The sequence below is a fragment of the Eretmochelys imbricata genome, chromosome 25 (genome assembly GCF_965152235.1).
Source record: "Eretmochelys imbricata isolate rEreImb1 chromosome 25, rEreImb1.hap1, whole genome shotgun sequence".
Lineage (NCBI taxonomy): Eukaryota > Metazoa > Chordata > Testudines > Cheloniidae > Eretmochelys > Eretmochelys imbricata.
Window position 1 is genome coordinate 5,451,506 of NC_135596.1, and position 18,048 is coordinate 5,469,553.

General features: G+C 52.1%; 1 protein-coding gene across 10 annotated transcripts in view; it reads right to left on the reverse strand.

Moving 5' to 3' along the window:
* Nucleotides 1–4,963: 4,963 nt before the first annotated feature.
* The window catches only part of TCF3 (transcription factor 3), a 121,300-nt gene continuing 108,215 nt past the window's right edge, over nucleotides 4,964–18,048 (reverse strand). For 3 of the 10 annotated variants that reach the window (XM_077842030.1, XM_077842028.1, XM_077842029.1), the window contains exons 14-20: nucleotides 17,834–17,907; nucleotides 16,808–17,011; nucleotides 14,972–15,095; nucleotides 13,454–13,613; nucleotides 12,032–12,270; nucleotides 7,524–7,668; nucleotides 4,964–5,679 (exon numbers count right to left, since the gene is read on the reverse strand). In XM_077842030.1, the coding sequence (XP_077698156.1) occupies nucleotides 7,526–7,668; nucleotides 12,032–12,270; nucleotides 13,454–13,613; nucleotides 14,972–15,095; nucleotides 16,808–17,011; nucleotides 17,834–17,907 (944 nt within the window). In that variant the 3' untranslated portion in view covers nucleotides 4,964–5,679; nucleotides 7,524–7,525. Of the gene's footprint in view, nucleotides 5,680–7,523; nucleotides 7,669–8,218; nucleotides 8,446–12,031; nucleotides 12,271–13,453; nucleotides 13,614–14,971; nucleotides 15,096–16,807; nucleotides 17,012–17,833; nucleotides 17,908–18,048 lie in introns of all 10 variants that reach the window. The other 7 variants (XM_077842038.1, XM_077842034.1, XM_077842037.1 and 4 more) reach the window with 5 other exon arrangements.

Sequence of the window (18,048 nt, forward strand, 5' to 3'; positions counted from 1 at the left end):
GGGCAGCTCTGAGCACATAATGCAGAGAAAAGGATGCATAGGACTGATGAAGAGAGAAGGGGGGGGGAGGAGAATGGTGTTAGCCACCCCTTCTTGTTGCCCCTCCCACTGCAAAAAAACAGCCTGCTACTTTGTCAAATTTCAAGAGTTGGTCACATTTCTTAGTGCAAGGCTAATGGCTGCACCAGAAACAGGTGATGCGGGGTTGAGACTTTAAAAAAGAATAAAGATTGGATCTGCTTTTTTACTATGCAAAACGGGCAATTTTCCCCACAGGGGGTGGGAAGGCAGAGGGAGGAGGAGGGGTGGTTAGCGAGAGAAATGGATCCAGGGTGAGCGACTGTCAGCAAGCTCACAGAGATGGATCTAAGTGCAAGTGCCCAGGAGTAATTTATCGGCCGTGAGCACACGGCTAGTACAATGCGGACACTGCTGTTTTCTCATGCTGGCCGCAGCTCTCTAGAAGTACCAGGCCTTCAGCTCCTGGAATTCTCCTGGTAAAGGGACTTCACTAAAAAGCCAGATCCCAACAATGGAGAGTATTCTGCCAACAATACATTCACATTTCCTCATACTGGGCACTGCGATGCTCTGGAGAGTCTTTTGGTGCTCTGTGAGCTCGGTCTCCTTGGGATGCCATGTGAGTTAAAGCTCACTCTTAGAAAACAAGCTTCCTTGGCTATGTTACAAACCCCAGCTCTGATGATTAAAGGTGAACCTGCCAGGAACGAACTACCTTTTCCCCCTGACATGCTTGGTGTTCGTTCGATTGCACCACTCTGCCTGGACAATGGAAATATCAGCTAGTCCATCTGCAGTGCTCCTGCACTCTCACAGCAGGAATGGTCAGGCAGGAAACTCTGCAGAGGAACATCAACACTCTTTCTATGCATCCAATGAAGTGAGCTGTAGCTCACGAAAGCTTATGCTCAAATAAATTGGTTAGTCTCTAAGGTGCCACAAGTCCTCCTTTTCTTTTTGCGAATACAGACTAACACGGCTGTTACTCTGAAACTCTTTCTATAGGCATTTAAAAAAAATCCAGGGGGAACATTCCAGTGGGCCTTAAATTTTATAGGAATTTTATTTAGAAAACCTAAATTTGGGGGCTAAGTTTTGCCAGAGCGCATCCCTTCAAGAACCAGCTGACTTCTGATGACAACCCACATCTCCCAGAACTTTACACCTCAGTGGCTATGGAACTCCCACTTTCTCCTCCTTTGCACAGATGCAGAGACAAGAGTGGGCAAGTGAAAACACCAGGCATATAGCAAGCATGATGTGCATGTAGAGGCCATCTGCTCTCACTCTGCAAACTCTCGGCTATCCACAGGCACCCAATGCTGCTATGTGGAAGTTGATTTCTGCCAAGAAGATTGCTTCTAGGCAGAACATGGGGCTCCCAAATTCCTCTCACTGGGACGGCCAAGGTGGGGCCAAATTAAGATCCTTTATAAAACTCTGGATGTAGTGAGCAACTTTTCTCATTTTAGAGCATACACTGGGCAAAGACCAGCTGCCAGATCTTCATCCAGTGTTACATTCTCCAAAGCCCAGACTGGGGTTTTAACCCCCCTAGATACAGAGGTTAAAATCTGCAAAGTGGTCTAGGGGATTTAGCCACTCCCCATCCACTAACAGGAATGGAAGAAGTGTCTAAGGCTCCTTTGACAGTTGGCAAATACAAGTCATGCTGAACAATTCACAGGGAGCTGGGAGAGCCTTGTCAGAGATCTCCCCAGAGTATTACATAGAACTTGGGGGAGAAGGGAGGTGGGGAAAGAGTCCAAACTTTTTTGGCCAAAACGTAAATTTTCACAGAAAATTCTCATTTTGGTTCAAATTTTCTGGGGTTTTTAAAATTGAAAACAATTTTTTCATTTAAATCAAAAACCAAACAAACATTTTTCAAATTTTGGGTTTCTGGTTGGGAAAAAAAAAAAAGCAGCAATTTTTAAGTTTCCTAAACTTTCCCCAGCTCCAGGGAAGGGGCAGGCTGTGGCGAGTCCAGGCTTCGCTACCATTAGCTTTAGACAGCAGAGGGCCCCCGTAACCCTGCTGAGCCGCAATGGCCAGCGTTCCAGGTGTGGATTGGGAGAGGGCTCCTGCACCACTCCAGCCTTCTGGGGAGGGGGAGTAACGCTGCAGCTAAGGAGGGTGGAGGTTGGCAGTGGGGACAGGGCTACGGCCAAGGTGCAGCCAAACTAAGACCTTTTATAAAACTCTGGCTGTGGTCTGAGAGAGGACAGGGCCCCATCCCCTCAGCAACACTGGAAGGATTCAGCGAGTGGCACAGATTTTGAGATGGGCAGCACAGAAATTCTTTATGGGCAGTGTAGCCTCTTGTGAGCGATACAAAGAGCAGGACCAAACACTACAGACTGACTTACTGTCTCCCCCACCCCACAAAACACCTGACAATGGGGGGTTAGCCAAGATTCACCCCATTTCTCCTTTGAATTTCTCTCCTCTCGCTGGTGCAGGCAGAAGGCCCCGGGGAAGGAACAGTATTTTAACCCTAGTAGTTACACAGGCTGAAACAGGCTTCCCCTACTGGGTGTGCTCTCAATTTTAATCCCGTCCACACAAGCAAGCAGCAGCCACCTTCCAGCACTGCAGGGGCCGCATGAACACGGTTACTTTAGCATGGAGTGAGGCTAGAGCCTGCACAGACTGTGGGCTGCAGCCCTATGGTTGCATCCTAGAGTTGCCATCAGGCGGCACCGTCCTCTGCAGAAAGCCCCTGGAGCGTCATGGTTGCAGGGGAATCAGGAAGGGGTGGGGGGCCTGGAGTCAGATGTTCTGGATGCCCAACGCAAGGGGGTGGGCAGGAGGAAATCATCTCACCCTGTTGCCAAATTTGTGACTGACTCCAGAATTAAATCTTGGGCAGCACCACAGAATGAGACAGTCCTGGAAGCCAAGCGGCTGACTTCCAGAGGTGCTGAGCACTCCCTAGACCGTTGGGGGAGAGGGGGGAGGCGTGACATGAGGCAGTGATATTTGCTGGCGCACGAGGCCAGGGCAGGTGTCAGAAGAGAGGAAAGCCAGAAGCTTAAGTCAATGCCCACGGTGATGAGGATGTGCCAAGATATCCAATCCCACCCACCAACCCTCCTCCTTCCTTCAGAGGGGACACCCTAGACTGACCATAGAGTAGCACCAGTTCCACAGAATTATAGAAGTGAAGAGAAAGAGGAGGAAGAGAAAGGACCTGGTGAAACAGCCCTGCACCTGCTTTCCTAGCCTCTGTCCTCACAGGAAGCTGAATGATAAACCATGTAGTGATCCAACAAGCCAAGCCACCCTGCTACCTCAGAAACTCAGGAGACAGATGCCTCATCCGCCCAGCCAAGGAGATGGAGATTCACACACAGCAGGGCCAGGCGGCATTAACAAGCAGGTTTAACGCCTCCTTCCCCACTGCAGGCACTAGGCCAGGCGGACCCACAAGAGCTGAGCCAGACCAGGCTGGCGGCAGAGCTGGGCGGGGTTGGTCATAAAGAATTTCAGACCTGCTTTTGGAGGGGAAAATATGGGGACAACTTCCCACATTTTATTGGGGGTGGGGTGGGGTCACAAATCTGAAGCATTTGGAGCCGCTCTAATTCCAGCCCAGCTCAGCCCCATCAGCTCTGGGTCAGCTCTGCTCCACGGAGCCAGGGCCTGCCGATACGGCCCACGCTAAGCACGTCACTTCATTCGTCCTCCCAGAATGCAATGGGGCATCTTGCCTGCCAAGGGCTCTAGCATCTGCATTGAGGGGTCTGGGTCCTGGCACAGCAGAGCAAACAGCCAAGCAACCCCAGAAAGCCAGGATGTCCTCGAAGGGAAAGTAAAGCTGCTGCAGTGGGGGACTGTTTCTTTGCTGCCCAGCATCACGGGATGCCACGAAGGTCTTGCTAGGAGGGGGAAAACCTGCGTGCTTTCCTCTCTGTGCTCAGTATGGAAAAGGAGCAGCATCCCTTTGCCTCCAAAGGCTAAATCCACACCCACAGGAAAGTGGTTTTGTCCAGCCGGGGCCAGCGGCGAAGTGGCAGACAGAAGAGCTGACTGCTGAGAAAGTCGCTTCTGAGGGTGCTTTGGAGATAAGCCAGCAGCTGGTTTTGACACAGGTTAAACAGGGAAGGGGGGGGGGGGGGGAATAACCCTGCTGCAGCTGCCTGTGGCTCTTTCAAGTTGCCAGTTCCAAATACGAAGTGACAGGAGCTGCCTCCCCACGGAGACGCTCCGTCTAGATGGGCTGGAGAATCGCTGCTTTCCCAGGGGTGCTGTGAGGGAGTCTCACACGCCCATGCTCCAGCTCGCTCTGTTCTCTACCCAGAACCTAGGTTGAGGTTTACTGGGGGGCACAGCCAATGCCATGCCGGGGGGCTCCGCAGCCTCCAGCCCAGCCACCCTGGCTTTTGTGCCACACTCAGTTCTTTGTTCTCTTTGCCTTGTTTCCTTGGTGTCTTTGTTCTGCCTGTTCTCAGTCCTGCTCTCCATCTTTGTTCTGTCTCCTCTCTTTGTTCGGCATCTCTCTCCTCCCACGGAGGTGGCTCTGGTGGCGGGTGATTGCTCAGCTGCATGGGAACGAGGTGTCCCCGGGTTCTCCTGTACATGGGGTGCCGCTTCTTCACTTACCAATACCCCGGTTTCCCCTTTTCCCCCGGGTCCATTCTCTCTCGGCAGTTTTTTCTGCCAACCATAGCCACACGTCCTGCTTTAGCGGGGAAGCTCCAGAAGACAGCTGTGCTCTTTGCCTCTTCGCTTCTCACTCTCACCTCCCACGAAGGAGCCCAAATCTCCAGGGACCCCCTGCGAATGAAAAGCAATTTGCAGAGACACCCCCCCACCCCCACCCAAGGTGGTTCCTGGTTACCGAGGCTGCGAGAAACCAGAGACCCACTGATGTAAGCTGCCGTAACTTGCTTTGTCGTTTAACAGCCTTTTCCCCAATGAGAAGTGGCCGAAGCAGAGATGACAAATTCAGCATGTGAGTTTTTACAATGGAAGGTACAAGCCAGGCAAGGAGCAATATCCCCCCCGTGGCTACATTCGCATTTAGTGGCTTTCAGAGCCGAATCGGAGAATTTCTCTCTCTCTTTATATCCAGTCTCTTTTAATACAATTTTAATATTCTGGTTGATCCTAAAGATGCAACATCAACTATAGAAACAGCAGCAGAAAAGCAGGGGGGGAGAGGGGGTACAAGACTTTTTTTTTTAATACAAAAAAAATTTTTTTTTTTTTGCTTACAAAACATATGCAAAAGAAGCTAAAAAAACCCAAGCGGCCACTGCTACGCTGCTCTACCTAAAAAACCTCGTAACTAACGTCCTTTGTAAAAAAAAAAAAAAAAAAAAAAAAAAAAAAAAAAAAAAAGAAAGAAAGAAATATTAAGCTTAGGCACAATTTTGCTGCTGGCTGCTTGAGAACAAGCCAAGAGAACAGGATGCTCCCCCCGTTAACTGAGTGATATGTATTGACGGCTCCACACTTTATACTTAAGGCAATTTTTTGTTTTGTTTTTGACCAAGTGTTTGTTTCTTTTTTGAACGCCCCCCCGTAAAGCATGCCAGGCTCCTCTCTCCTGTGTCAGTATTAGCAGTACTAAAGTTTATGGTTCAAGAAGGTTGCAGGTCACACCGAGGGTCTGCTTCCTACCCATCTCTGTATCCGGGGAATAAAAAGGATCTACAAATAAAGAGAAACAAAAGTAAAAAAAAAAAAAAAAGAAAAAGAAAAAAGAGGAAAACCCAAGTGAGCATATCATCTTTTATTGGACCAACTTCTCACTGTGCTTGTGTCTATATAAATCTCCTCACTGCATTTTCCACTGGACGCATCCGATGAAGTGAGCTGTAGCTCAGGAAAGCGTATGCTCAAATAAATTGGTTCGTCTCTAAGGTGCCACAAGTCCTCCTGTTCTTTTTGCGGCTACAGACTAACGGCTGCTCCTCTGAGACAGAGCTACAACTGCACTGCAAACAGAATCAGCAGGCACATGAGCTGTCCTATTCCACCTGCACTTATCCCCGCACCCAGCACGGCACCTGAGTGACAGCCACGAATGGAACTGCTCATTGTACCTAGCTAATGACAGTGCTTCCTGTCCACACCAGTGCTCTGATGATACAGAGCCACCATTAAGATTTGTCTGTGGCTGGGTGAGCATCTCTTTCGTGTGATTACAGCCAGGCACATGCCTGTGTCCTTTGCTGAAGATCAGGGCCATATAAACTGTAAAGCTGCCTTTACAACATCTGGAGCGAGTGCGTGCGGAGGGATGAACGACATTATTAAGTGTGCCTAAACTCGCAAAGGCTTTATACATCAAAGAATCCTAGAATATCAGGGTTGGAAGGGACCTCAGGAGGTCATCTAGTCCAACCCCCTGCTCAAAGCAGGACCAATCCCCAATTTTTGCTCCAGATTCCTAAATGGCCCCCTCAAGGATTGAGCTCACAACCCTGGGTTTAGCAGGCCAATGCTCAAACCACTGAGCTCTCCCTCCCCTCAACACGTATTTCTACCATTTAAACGGCTATGGGGCCGGGCCAGAAACTGTTACAGCCCCAGTTAAATGGAATCAGAATTTCAGTTTGGTCTTTTCCCCAGGGACTTGCCTCAGCCACCACTCAGGATGCACCTTCCGGGGGAAGGTGGGGAGCACACGGGGCGATGAGCAGGACTGCTCAAGCTCCTCTTAACAGCTAATAAATTACAGTCGCACTGGGCCATCAGCTGCCAGGCTTGTGCTGTGGTCTCCAGGGTCTATACTGCCTGCAACCTCAGCAGGGAGGACTTAGTGCTACATGGCTTTGCTGCAACATCAGTGCTAGCTCATTGCTTGGAGTCTGCACTGAGGATAAGAAACGGTTTTATTTTTAAATCCCCCGTCACAGCGAGCAGATTTTAAATATGGCCTGCACACGCAGGAGGATACAGGGATGACACGTTTCTGTAAGCAGGGGGTGGGGGGAATTATATTTCCGAAGGGAGGGACTGAGTGAAGCGTCCAGGCCTATAACAGTCTGAAAATGCTTTGCCTTGCTCACCACAGCAGCTCCGCTGCTCCTAACAGGGCACGGGCTCTTGGAGCACACATGGCTTTAGCATGCCTTCAGGTTCCTGACACAGAGAGAGACCGTTTGTACGGGGATGCTCTTTGTGCACACAAATAGAACTCAGTTAGATATTACACTGTCCCTAGGGGTGTTGTGGAGGGGTGGGGATAGAGAATAACCTAGTCAGTAACTGAAGGAATTAGATGTTTCCATGTGTGTCATTTACAAAGACAAATTAAAGGAGATCTCTAACTTTACTGCAGTATTTTCAGACAGGAGGTGATGGACAAAGTTAAAGGGCTAGCTCTTAGGGGCCAGAATCATGCATTTTAGTTTGCTCCATTGGTTGCTGTGAATTTCAGTGAGTGATGAAAGCCAAGCTGTTAAATAATGACCTGCACTGAGCCTGGCACAGATTTCAGAGACACATACACAGCCGAGTGCTGGGACCCGACGGGCAGAGGACGATACCTTCACATGTGTCCAACAGGGTTGTGACCATCTCCTAGACCAGGGTGTGAAGCTGAAAGTGTCATCTGGGGATCTCCTACTACTCCGGACACTTTCTCCTCTTCCCGACGCTTCAAACAGGCTGCTTTAGGGTTCAGATTGCGCTCTATGCCAAAAAGAGCAAGGGGGAAGGGTGGGGAAAAAACTCAATTCATGCCACAGCATCATGGAGCAACAGCATCCGAAAAAAAAACCCCGGAGTCCCAAGAGAGAAGCAGTGGAACGCACAAGGAAGTAACCCCAGTGCAAGCTCTTTTGTACCCTTCTGCTCCACGTAACAGCAGCAGTTACCTCACTGGACCCCCTGCCAGAGCAAAACTTCTTTCCCCTGCAGGAATATCGGGCCAATTTAATGCACACTGGTTTAAAAAAAAGACGGTCAGAGATGGTGGGCTGAAGACATTTAAGATTGAGTTTTCCTAAGCCTCCACGTGGACTCCGGATGCCTCATTTCCATATATTGCGTGTTCAGATCCCATAGATGAGGCCTTGGAAATCTCAGCCTAAGTGCTTTCCACTGCAGCTCCCCACTGGAATGGCAAACATTCGAAGTTGCAACAAAAGCTTCCGTTATAAATACATATCCAGAGACAGGCACACAGAAACGGATGGGAAGAGAAAGGTCCCAAAAATGCATCTGTCACCTGTTACCATACCTCGTACTTGCTGCTCCAAGCCCAGAATGACCTGCACCGCTTGCTGTAGGATGATCAGTTTGGTCTGTGCTTTGTCCGTTTTTAAGTGCATCTGACACATGCGTCCCAGCTCTTTAAAGGCCTCGTTAATGTCCCGTACACGCACCCTTTCCCTGGCGTTATTGGCCATTCTCCTCTCCCGGTCCCTCAGATCTTTGTCCTCCAGTGACAGGGCCTCGTCTGTACTGCTGGGTTCACAGCACCACAGGGATTAGTCAGGGAGGGTGTAAGCGACGGGGGCCGGTCAGTTGCCGTGCTGGTAGCGACACTAGGGTCCACTGCAAAAAGCTCAGTCAACCTCGCATTGCGGGAGCCAATTGACAACCGAGAAAGGAACTCCCCCAATTTTCACAGGAACCCCGGCGTGCGGGTTCCTTGTCTCAGAGAGCCAAGCTAAGGTGCTGCCAGCACCAGGCCAACCTCTCTGCGCAGGTCTAGCGGGCCGGCGCGGGGGCCGACAGGAGACGCGACACGGCCTTAGGGGCCTTCAGGTTCGCGTGCTCACCCCGCGCTCCTCCTCCGGGCGAGTCCGCGCACGGGGCGTTCCTCGCACGGGGAAGACGCTGACTGCGCGTGGACATTTTCAGTCGAAAACCAGAAGTTTTGGGTTTTCAGCTAAAAAACGTTTTGCTTTTCCGTTTTTCCGAAGAAACCTCAGTTTTCAGTGGATAGCGTGAAAAGTTTAGTCTAGTCGAAAGCTCAATCTTCCGTCAAAAGCAGCTTTGATGGAAAATTTTCAACTAGATATCGCAGCCCTGATTGGTCGGTCAGTCCGACACCCATCTTACAGGTGGGGAAATGGGGGCACACAGAAGGAATTACCTTGCCATGGTTAGTGGCAGAGGCAGGAACCAAACCCAGATCTTGCTCTACCCACTGAATCAGGCAGACGGCTTGGAAATTTGAGAATTTAAGTCAGTGTTAAGGAGCGACTGACTACTTTAAAACCAGGGTCATGAGCTCATGGAGTCCTCGCCCCTTGCAAGCTGAGTGAGGAGGCTCCATGGGGCATCTCATTGTTTTTGCTACTCTGGCAGCGTCCTGACAGAGCAAGAAGCCGACAGGTCTTGGCCTGGGGGGGGGTGGCCTGCAACGCAGAGACATGCTGGCAGCACCTGAAGAGCTTGGTTTCATCTGCAGCGCCTTTCCCCTCTGCCTCCCCCCCTTGGATGCAGGGACGATCTTCTCCCCCAGAGCAAAATTCTCACAGGAAAGAACAACTGCCTGAAGTCTGTCCTGGGGTCAAGGCCTCAAACTGGAGTCTGGCTTTTGCCTTCAGCCCCAGAGGAGCCGGACGGGATTAGCCCATCAGCCAGGAGAGGGTAGCAGCTGCGTACGGCGGTGCACGGGGACTGAACAGACGGGACCAGTGCTTAGTCCCACTCCTGACTATCCCGGCTCATTCAGACCCTCCAGCCTCATGAACCAGGCTTTCAGGATCAGTGTGCCAGGAAATCCACTGCTGGGAGAGTGCCAGGGCCTTGGAGAATACTTGTCACCTGGATTCTCAGCCGGCTAAAGACACGAGCATCTCCTTGACGCTAGGCAGAACCTAGTAACGACTCTCGCCGCTCACAGAGAGCCTCGCAGTCATACCTATCACCAGTGTCCAGCTCAGCAGCCCCCTGCCCAGCAGGGACTCCTACACGGGCAAAGCCTTCTGCATTTTGCCTTCAATAGAGCTGCATCCGTCTGCCATCTCCTGCCCCTCTACCCACGAGCGCTCTGCTTGCTAGAGACAAGTGCTCCTGGATGCTATCAGGTGAGCATGACCAAGCTGCATTCGGTCCCATACTGGGAACGGAGCACTGGGTACCTAGCCCCCTTCATGGAGCCCACTAAGCTGGGGCCAGGCCAATGCACTGCACAGATCTGCATTGCCCGGCCGTTTCATAGCACAGCTCTAGCCACAGTGACACCTACGCTGCCTCTAAACTACTGCTGCATTCCTTTTCATCGAAATACTGCAACCTGACTATTGTCAGAGGCCCCGTCACAAGCAGGGCTCGGAGCCACCTGCCATCATGGCATCCCTCAGAAGGGACCGGTCTGGGAAGTGCATGGCAGGGCATTCAGGGGAGATGGGGCCCCTCTCTCCTGGGACGCAGCCCAGAGAACGAAGGCGTTGGGGGACCAGCGCCCTAGCTCACTGCATGGGTATTCGCTGGCAATGGAGGAGGCGGGGGCTTCCACCTCTGAGAAAGGCTTTAAAAAAGGACAAGCGTGAGGAGACCAAAGTGAACACGGTGCCAACTCTCTCCCGCCCGCCCTCCCCACCCGCCGTCTCGATCAGCAAGCAGCAAGTACAAGGTAGAGAGTGGGACCACCGAGAGGTCACGGCTGGGGACTGTCTGTAGGAGATTGGAAAGAACAGAACAAAAAAAAATAATAAAAGGAAGGGTGGGGGGGAAGGGAGACAGGAAAAAATACACGTTATGAAAGGCAAAAAATTACAAACTGAAGAGAGGCACAAAAGGACTCCAACAGCGTCACAGTGAAACAGCAGAGGCCAGCAGGGGGGAGAGGAGCCAGGCACAAACCATGGATTCATAGGACCACAGGCTCTGCAGGAAGGAAAGGGGTTAACTGGCCACAGACGCTTCTGCAACAATGGCGACTGGGGGTGGAAGTTAGTAGGGAGCATGCACGGCAAGTATTACAGACAAAGCAGCAAAAACCCCTTGCTACTCAGAGCAGGAAATAAAACAATAATAATAATAAAAAAAACCCGACAGCTTCCCCTCTGGCTGGAGTGACTGCACCCAGAGATCCACTTAGCCTGGGAAAATCATCCCTGGGGGAAACCCCTACAGTAGGCATAAGCTGAACTAGACAGGCCGGTAAAGCTCTCCTGCCCTGGCAGGGAGAATGGCTTCAGGACCAAACCAGTCTCTGTCTCCCCACTAGAGTCGGTTAAAGAGGTGCTGCTAATGGCAGAGAGCTCCCCAGGACCGTCAGACCCACAGACAGTTAGAATCCAACTGCTCACAGACAGCAGGCTCGGAGACGCAAGACGTCCAAGTATGGAGGGCTTGCCCCTCCTCTGAGCTCTCCACCCACTGGCCAGTTCTGCCTCTCCGCTCACAACTCTGAACACCAGTGCCTCCCACTGGAGTGCCTCACACCTCCTCCCAGACACAGCTGCACCTAACCCTGCCTGCAATTCCTCCCAGCTCCCCCCCAGTGCATCAGCAGCTACCTAGCCGAGCTGCCTATTACAGCATCAACCGGAGGAGAGCAGAAATCCCCACTCTGGGATTGAGGGGGGGGGAGAGGAGGAGGAAGGGAATTTCCTATAGCTGCTGCAAAGAGGGAGAAAAGACGGGCACAGTACTGCTGCCCTTGGGAAGGAAGCAGCCCCTGGATACACTGTCACCTTCTGTTTTTTCATTCTCATGCATGCCTTTCTTTATGGCCCAGCGGCAGGGAAACCTCACTCTGTTATAAGCTAGGGCAGCGCCCTAGAGACATTAGGGCAGTGCTAAGAGTTGCACACGGATTTCCACGAAGGGAAGCTACCCCTGTGCATCCAAACGAACAACATGCAGCACGTGCAATGGCTTTAAAAACAAAACCCGAGAGCACAGCAGGGATGCAAAAGAGAAAACAAAATTAAATAAATAAATTAAAAAGAGACACTTTAAAGGGCCTTGAGAGCCCAAGGTGGCACTGTGGGAAGGAGAACAGCGCAGCACCACGGCACAGGGGAGACAGACAGACAGCCCCGTGCCGATCAGATACGTAAAATATCACCACTCTGGGAGCCTCACTGACCTCTAACTTGTTGCTCCAGGTTCAGTATGACTGATACGGCCTGGTGTAGGATTAGCAGTTTGGTCTGCGGTTTTTCGCTGTTAAGGTGGAGTTGGCACATGCGTCCGAGCTCTTTAAAGGCCTCGTTGATGTCACGGACCCGCAGACGCTCACGGGCATTATTGGCGACCCTCCTCTCTTTCTCCCTCTCGGCTTTTTGCTCTGGGGGAAGAAGATCGTCCTCCTCATCCTCATCTTGACTAATGGTTTGAAATAAGAATGAGACAGGGACATTCGTGTGCACGCTCAGCACTGGTCAACTCACAACAAAACACATCTGCAGCAACATGATTACCTCCGCGCTGAAGGGAATGTGTCCAGGAACCCCACCCCAGCCCCGCTGCTACAGAGCGGGAGCAGCGCCCTGCGTCTCCTGCCAGCATTAGAACCTTTCCAGTCCTGGCACACAGCATCCCCGTGCTCCCATTTGCCCTTGGACTCCATTACACAGAAAGGATGCCATTTAAAACCAATAAATGGGAATGGTTCCCAGGAACAGAACAGAGCAGTGCAATTAACCCCTGGAACTCACTGTCACACGATCTAAGCATAGCCAGAAACAGGAACGGACACACACAGGTAATGTCAGCGTGCAGAGCAAAGATTAAAAATACAGAGTTTGGGGAAGGCTTCAGGGTGTGAACCAGCCACTGACTGACAGAGGTGGGGAGGGAATTTCCCCTCCAGGCAGGTTATCACAGTACTGCCCATTGCTGGGCTCTCTGAAGCAGCTGGAGCTGGCCAGTGTTGGAGACAGGATACCAGGTTAGATGGGCCCCGGTCTGATTCAGTCGGGCTATTCCCACATAACTGGCTGCACGACAGAGAATCCATATAGCCCAGACGTGTGTAGTGAAGAGACCACTCAGGTTTCACCACCTGCTGTGGACAAACTAGCGATGGGTCTGTCTGAGGTCAGCTGAGCAGTCGGCCGTTTCCAGCACAGCCCTGACTAATGTCCAAGACCACCCAGGCAGCTGGGCTGCAGCCTGCTTTGATCTCCAGTGCTTGGCCTGTTTCTTGCTCACTAGGAATTCCTGCAAAGGTGGGCAGGTGGGGCATTACCAGGGCTGGAGAAGACGCAGGAGGATGGGCCCAGCACTGCCATTCCTCCTCCCAAAGTGTCGTAAATCCTAAGAGGTGGCCTCAGACTCCTCCCCCACGGGAAGCAGGGGTAGCTTGGGGCAGTGCTGGTCTCCGCGCAGGGGCCTGAGGCTTGGCAGGGCCCTGGCACAGCATCCCTGGATCCAGCCAGCGAGCATGTTCTTATCAGCAGGGAGGTCAACAGGACACACACACACACAGCCTCCCCCTCCCCACCCCAGCCTTCCCTCCTGTCCCAACACCACCCCCTCCAGTAACAGAATAAATGAAGGGAGAGACCTGTTCAAAGAGCACCTTGTTCTGTTCCGTGACGGCTTCATTTCCTTCTTCTCCTCTTCTGAGTTATCGGCCACCGACGTGTTCTCCTCATCCTCCTTCTCTTCCCGCTTTATTTCACTGGTTCCCGAGGAGACACTGGCTCTGCCCAGCCCCGTCAAGCCTGCAATGGCATCAAAGCAGCACATGGCCATTTGATCGAGATCCGATTGGGGCAGGATAGGTCAGAGGGAAAGCTCCTCGCTGCAACTGCGGCTAAGGTGACGGGCTCCAGACACATCTCTGTCTCCTCTGACACTTATGAATAGGCTGGATAATTCTAGTATATTTGCACAGGATCCTTCATATCCTAAACACACACAGCCGTGCAAACCACCATCTTTGGTGAGAAGGGTAGGCAACCAGCTACTGAGAGAGGATGCTGGGGGTTGCACCAACCCCAGGATAAAGTGCTACTAAAGTGCTATGTCTGGACCCATGCAGAGGAGGCAGGGCCTTGCCAGTTACGCTCTCATCTGAGAGACCCTCACTCCAAAAACTGCATAGAACTCAGTCAATCAGCCTGAGAAGAAGAGAGGGCTGGAGCTGGCCCAGCTGGGATTTAGACCTCTCCTCGCAGGCGAAGTTCCCAAGACTGCACGTTTCTCAACGCCTCCATCCACACAGCTCGCCGTAAGCAGCCGGGCCACGAGGTGAACATCAGTCAAGGCACAGACGCCACCGACAGACTCGTTCTGCACTCAGCACTGACGGTGCACGGAACAGAGGGTGGGTGGGTTTGCCAAGGCCAGGCTTTATCTCAAATGGCTACGTCTACACCATGCGCTAGCAGTCCGATCCCCCGCGACACACACTAGTGCCAGCTCTCGGTGAGCTCCTGCAAGTATAAATAGCCCAGCTGCAGCACCGTGCGCAGCAGAACCAGCGGGTATGCAATCAGCTGGGTCTCTGTCACCACTGCCCAGGCTTCTGCAGCTATTTACACGTGCACTGTCTTGATGGCAGATGGTGCGAGAATGTGTGCATGAGCAGGGGAAATCACACCCCTCGCTGGTACTGTCCACGTATCCTAAGACAAGCTTCTGGGGACACAGCAGAGTGTAATGCCCACCCTGCCCAAAACACCCTCCAGCGTCAGAACTCAACTGCAACTACAAACCAGGCAGGGCTCTAAGAGCGATTTGCAGCTGAGTGCAGGTCCTAGGCTGCATGTGCAGGTTTAGAAGCTGTGCTGAAGACCCTTGAAAAACGTACCATGGAAAGTCACCGGACATTGCCCACGTGTGAGCTGCAGTATTCCCTGCCTCCAGGGCGGTGCTGGCCCAAAGGCTCACACACAGCACACGCTCCCTGCTCTAGCCCATACGCATGCCATGCGGCTGGGAACCTCTCTTGCACTGTTTTCTCCACTGGGCTTATGCTTTTCATGGAGCCAGGTCTTGGGGTCGTCTTACCCCCGATGGGCCAGGGTCAACCAGCCAGCAAAGAAGTGGGCAAGGCTTGGGGGAGGCACCACCTTACCGCTGTACGTGTCTTGCTGCCTGCTGAGATCGGGGAGCGAGCTGGGCTGCGATGGAAGCGTAACATGGTTGTGGAGCATGCTCGGGTTGCTGGACAGTCCGTCTTCAGGGTGACTTCCTCCCACCTACAGCAGAAAAAGCAGAGCAGCCTTTAAGGGCAAATAGGAGAGTCAGGAGATATCAGGCACCATTCAAGCCGAATATCACCACTTTGGAGCCAGGAGGGCGCCGTGGTCTGCACCAACACCTCACCTACGTGTTCCTTTTCTCCAACACCCAGCAACATCCAGCCTGATCCGGGCTCCCTCCCTCTCGCCCCAAGCCTGGGTGGGCAGAAGGTAGAGAGGAATAGCTTAAAGTTGCTTCCATACCAGCTCCTCTCAGAGAAAAGCCAGATTCAGTGGGAAGAGGCATGTCCTGTTCATGCTTCAGACAATTCAGACTAGACCAAATTGTAGGAAGCATCCCCAGCAGCATGAACCATGCCTGTGTCATCTTCCAAAGGAGGCCCCGGCGCTTGGGACACTAGGTGAGATAAAGCCTGGAGAACAGGCTGCAGGGGACACGCCGGCATGGGCTGGACTTGCCTCAGCAGATCTTTTCCATCTCAAAAGTCTATGATTCAGGCTGATGCGTCTCCAAAGGACTGCCCCACCACCACCAAACCCCCTCAGAGAAGGAGCCCTTGCTGGAGAACAACTCAGCCCTCTCCGAAAGCATGGACATGGAACTTGTAATTATTGATATCGCAGTAGTGCCGAGAGCCCCTTTTCACAGACCCAGGGACTGTAAGAAACCCGCTCCCTGCTCAGAGGAGCTTCTAATCCAAAGGTTGACATGCACCTTATTTTTAAATGAGCAGCTGGGTGTACACAGCACCTGGGAAGCTTGAAACACCTCCACCTGCCCCTCCTCATGCTCACACCCCGGCAGGAAGCTCCTGATCCTTCTCCCTTCAAGGAACAGAACCCCCTCAAGCACTTGTTCACAGAGTCAAAGTCTCTTGGACCGGAGGTACCCCCGTGATCAAGCCTGACCCTCCTGCACTGCACAGGCTGAGAACATCCTGCAGCTATTCTTCTAGGGGAACTCTGGAGTTCAGCCCCTCTGAGCAGGCAGGGCACCAGGCCACACTCTTCTCATGTGGTTAATTATTCAGTAAGCAAGAAGATGAGGCAGTGTCTGCCTCAAAGGGCTTACAATCGAGCAAAGCCCAGGAGTCACTCAGCAAGTAAACCCTGTTATAAGCGCTCTCGATTCTGCCGAAACACCCTTGGTTCCAGGGTCTACTGTCTCTCTTCCCCACTTATCCCCGCTTGGAGGGCTTATTCTAAGAGGGAGATCCCCATGTTCAAGCTTTCACCCCTAACCCAGAAGGAGACAACAATGTGACCTCCACTTTTCATGGTGACCAGTATCATCTCATGGACAACCTGGGTTCCCCCAGGCTGACTGCTGGATCCAGCTGTGGTCTGGAGTCCTACATTCAGGGCTTGTCTACATGGAGAACTGCATCAGTTCTACTCAAGGTACACACTGAAACCAACCAGCACAACCCCCTGCACAAACACACTAATTTCAGTTTAAGCCTGTGGTTTATTTTGATTCGGCTTCAGTTGATTGGGCAACAGGATTAAAGCTAAACTGAATTAAACCAAAATCGGGGTATCCACACAGTGGTTTGCATTAAACCAGTACAAGTCTGCGTGTAGACGGGGCCTTGGATTGTAAGCTCTCTGGCAGGGACTGTCTCTGGGCTACGTGTTCGTACAGCTCCCAGCACAAGGCCCTGGCATCTAGCGTTACCGCAGCCACCACCACCAGTGTCCTGACTCACCAGACTCGAATGCCTGTTCCCTAGAGGCATAACTGAAGTGGGGAAGGCCTGGCTGAGCCCGCCCACTGAGGCGCTGTGACCAGGGGCCGATCCCAGCAGGCTGTGCATATCTCCGTGGTTGGCTGGCATGGCAGCCGTCTGGCCCACTGCGTGGTTCCTCAGCACGTGGATGGCTTCATCCAATCTGTCTTCCATTTTGTTTTGCTTTGAGGGGCGGGGAGGGTGGTGGAGAGAAATAAAGATTCCATTAACATTTAAGAACACTGCTTGCCTAGCTTCTGGCCATCGCCTCTGTGCCTCAACAGAGCCACTAGCTGCAAAAACAGACAAGCACCACAAGGCTACTCGAGAAGGGTTCCTACCTCCATAACGCTCCCTGTGCTCAAACTCTGCAAGCAAGCTGTGGGGCCCTTAAGTGTTGTTGCATGGGGAGGGAACTTTAAAGTGGGCATGATTAGCCTGTGAAACTCCCCGACACAATGCAGTGAGGGATTCCAAGAAGGGATTAAGCCGTTATATGGATAAAAGGAACATCTAGGAGTCGTATCAGAAAGGATAAAAAAATATAAAGGCTGTAAATCCTCACACTTCTGTTATCTACTGGAGGTTGGGGAGAAAGCTTCCCACCTCAGGTAGATTATTGTATCAGTGTTCAGGGTGTGTTTTCTTGCACTTTTCTCTTAAGCACCCGGTGCTGAGCTGTGTCAAGCAGGACACTAGTCTGGGCGATGTGGCTTGCCGCCAATGCCGATGACGTTATGTTTGCAACTGAAAGCTTTTCTCCAATGTTAAGCACTCCAGTACACAGTGGGCCCGCAGGCTAGATCTGATGGGTAATCCAGTGGTGCACCACTGTTCAGAAAAACAACGGGTGCCATGGGGTTGGGTTCACTGGTTCTCTCCTTTGTACTCCCCCAACACATTTCCAACCAACCAGCAGTAAATGTGTTATTTCATTAATCACTGCTCACTGCGGGGGAGGGGAGAGAGAGAAAACCGAGTAGAAATGATCAACGCGATACTTACTAACGTGTGGAGAGTCCCTTCATAGCTAGGAGACAAGGCACCCTGTCCGCCCGCTCGGGGCCACTGGGAAGTGCCTGGAACAAACCGCACGTTGGATAAATTTCAAATGCAGCCCTCAAATGCAACGCTAGATGGGGCTAGAACACTACGAACAGCGGAAAGCCCCGCAGGAGGCAGGCCACCTGTGTAAATGTACCTGCGTCTGTTGGGCCAAA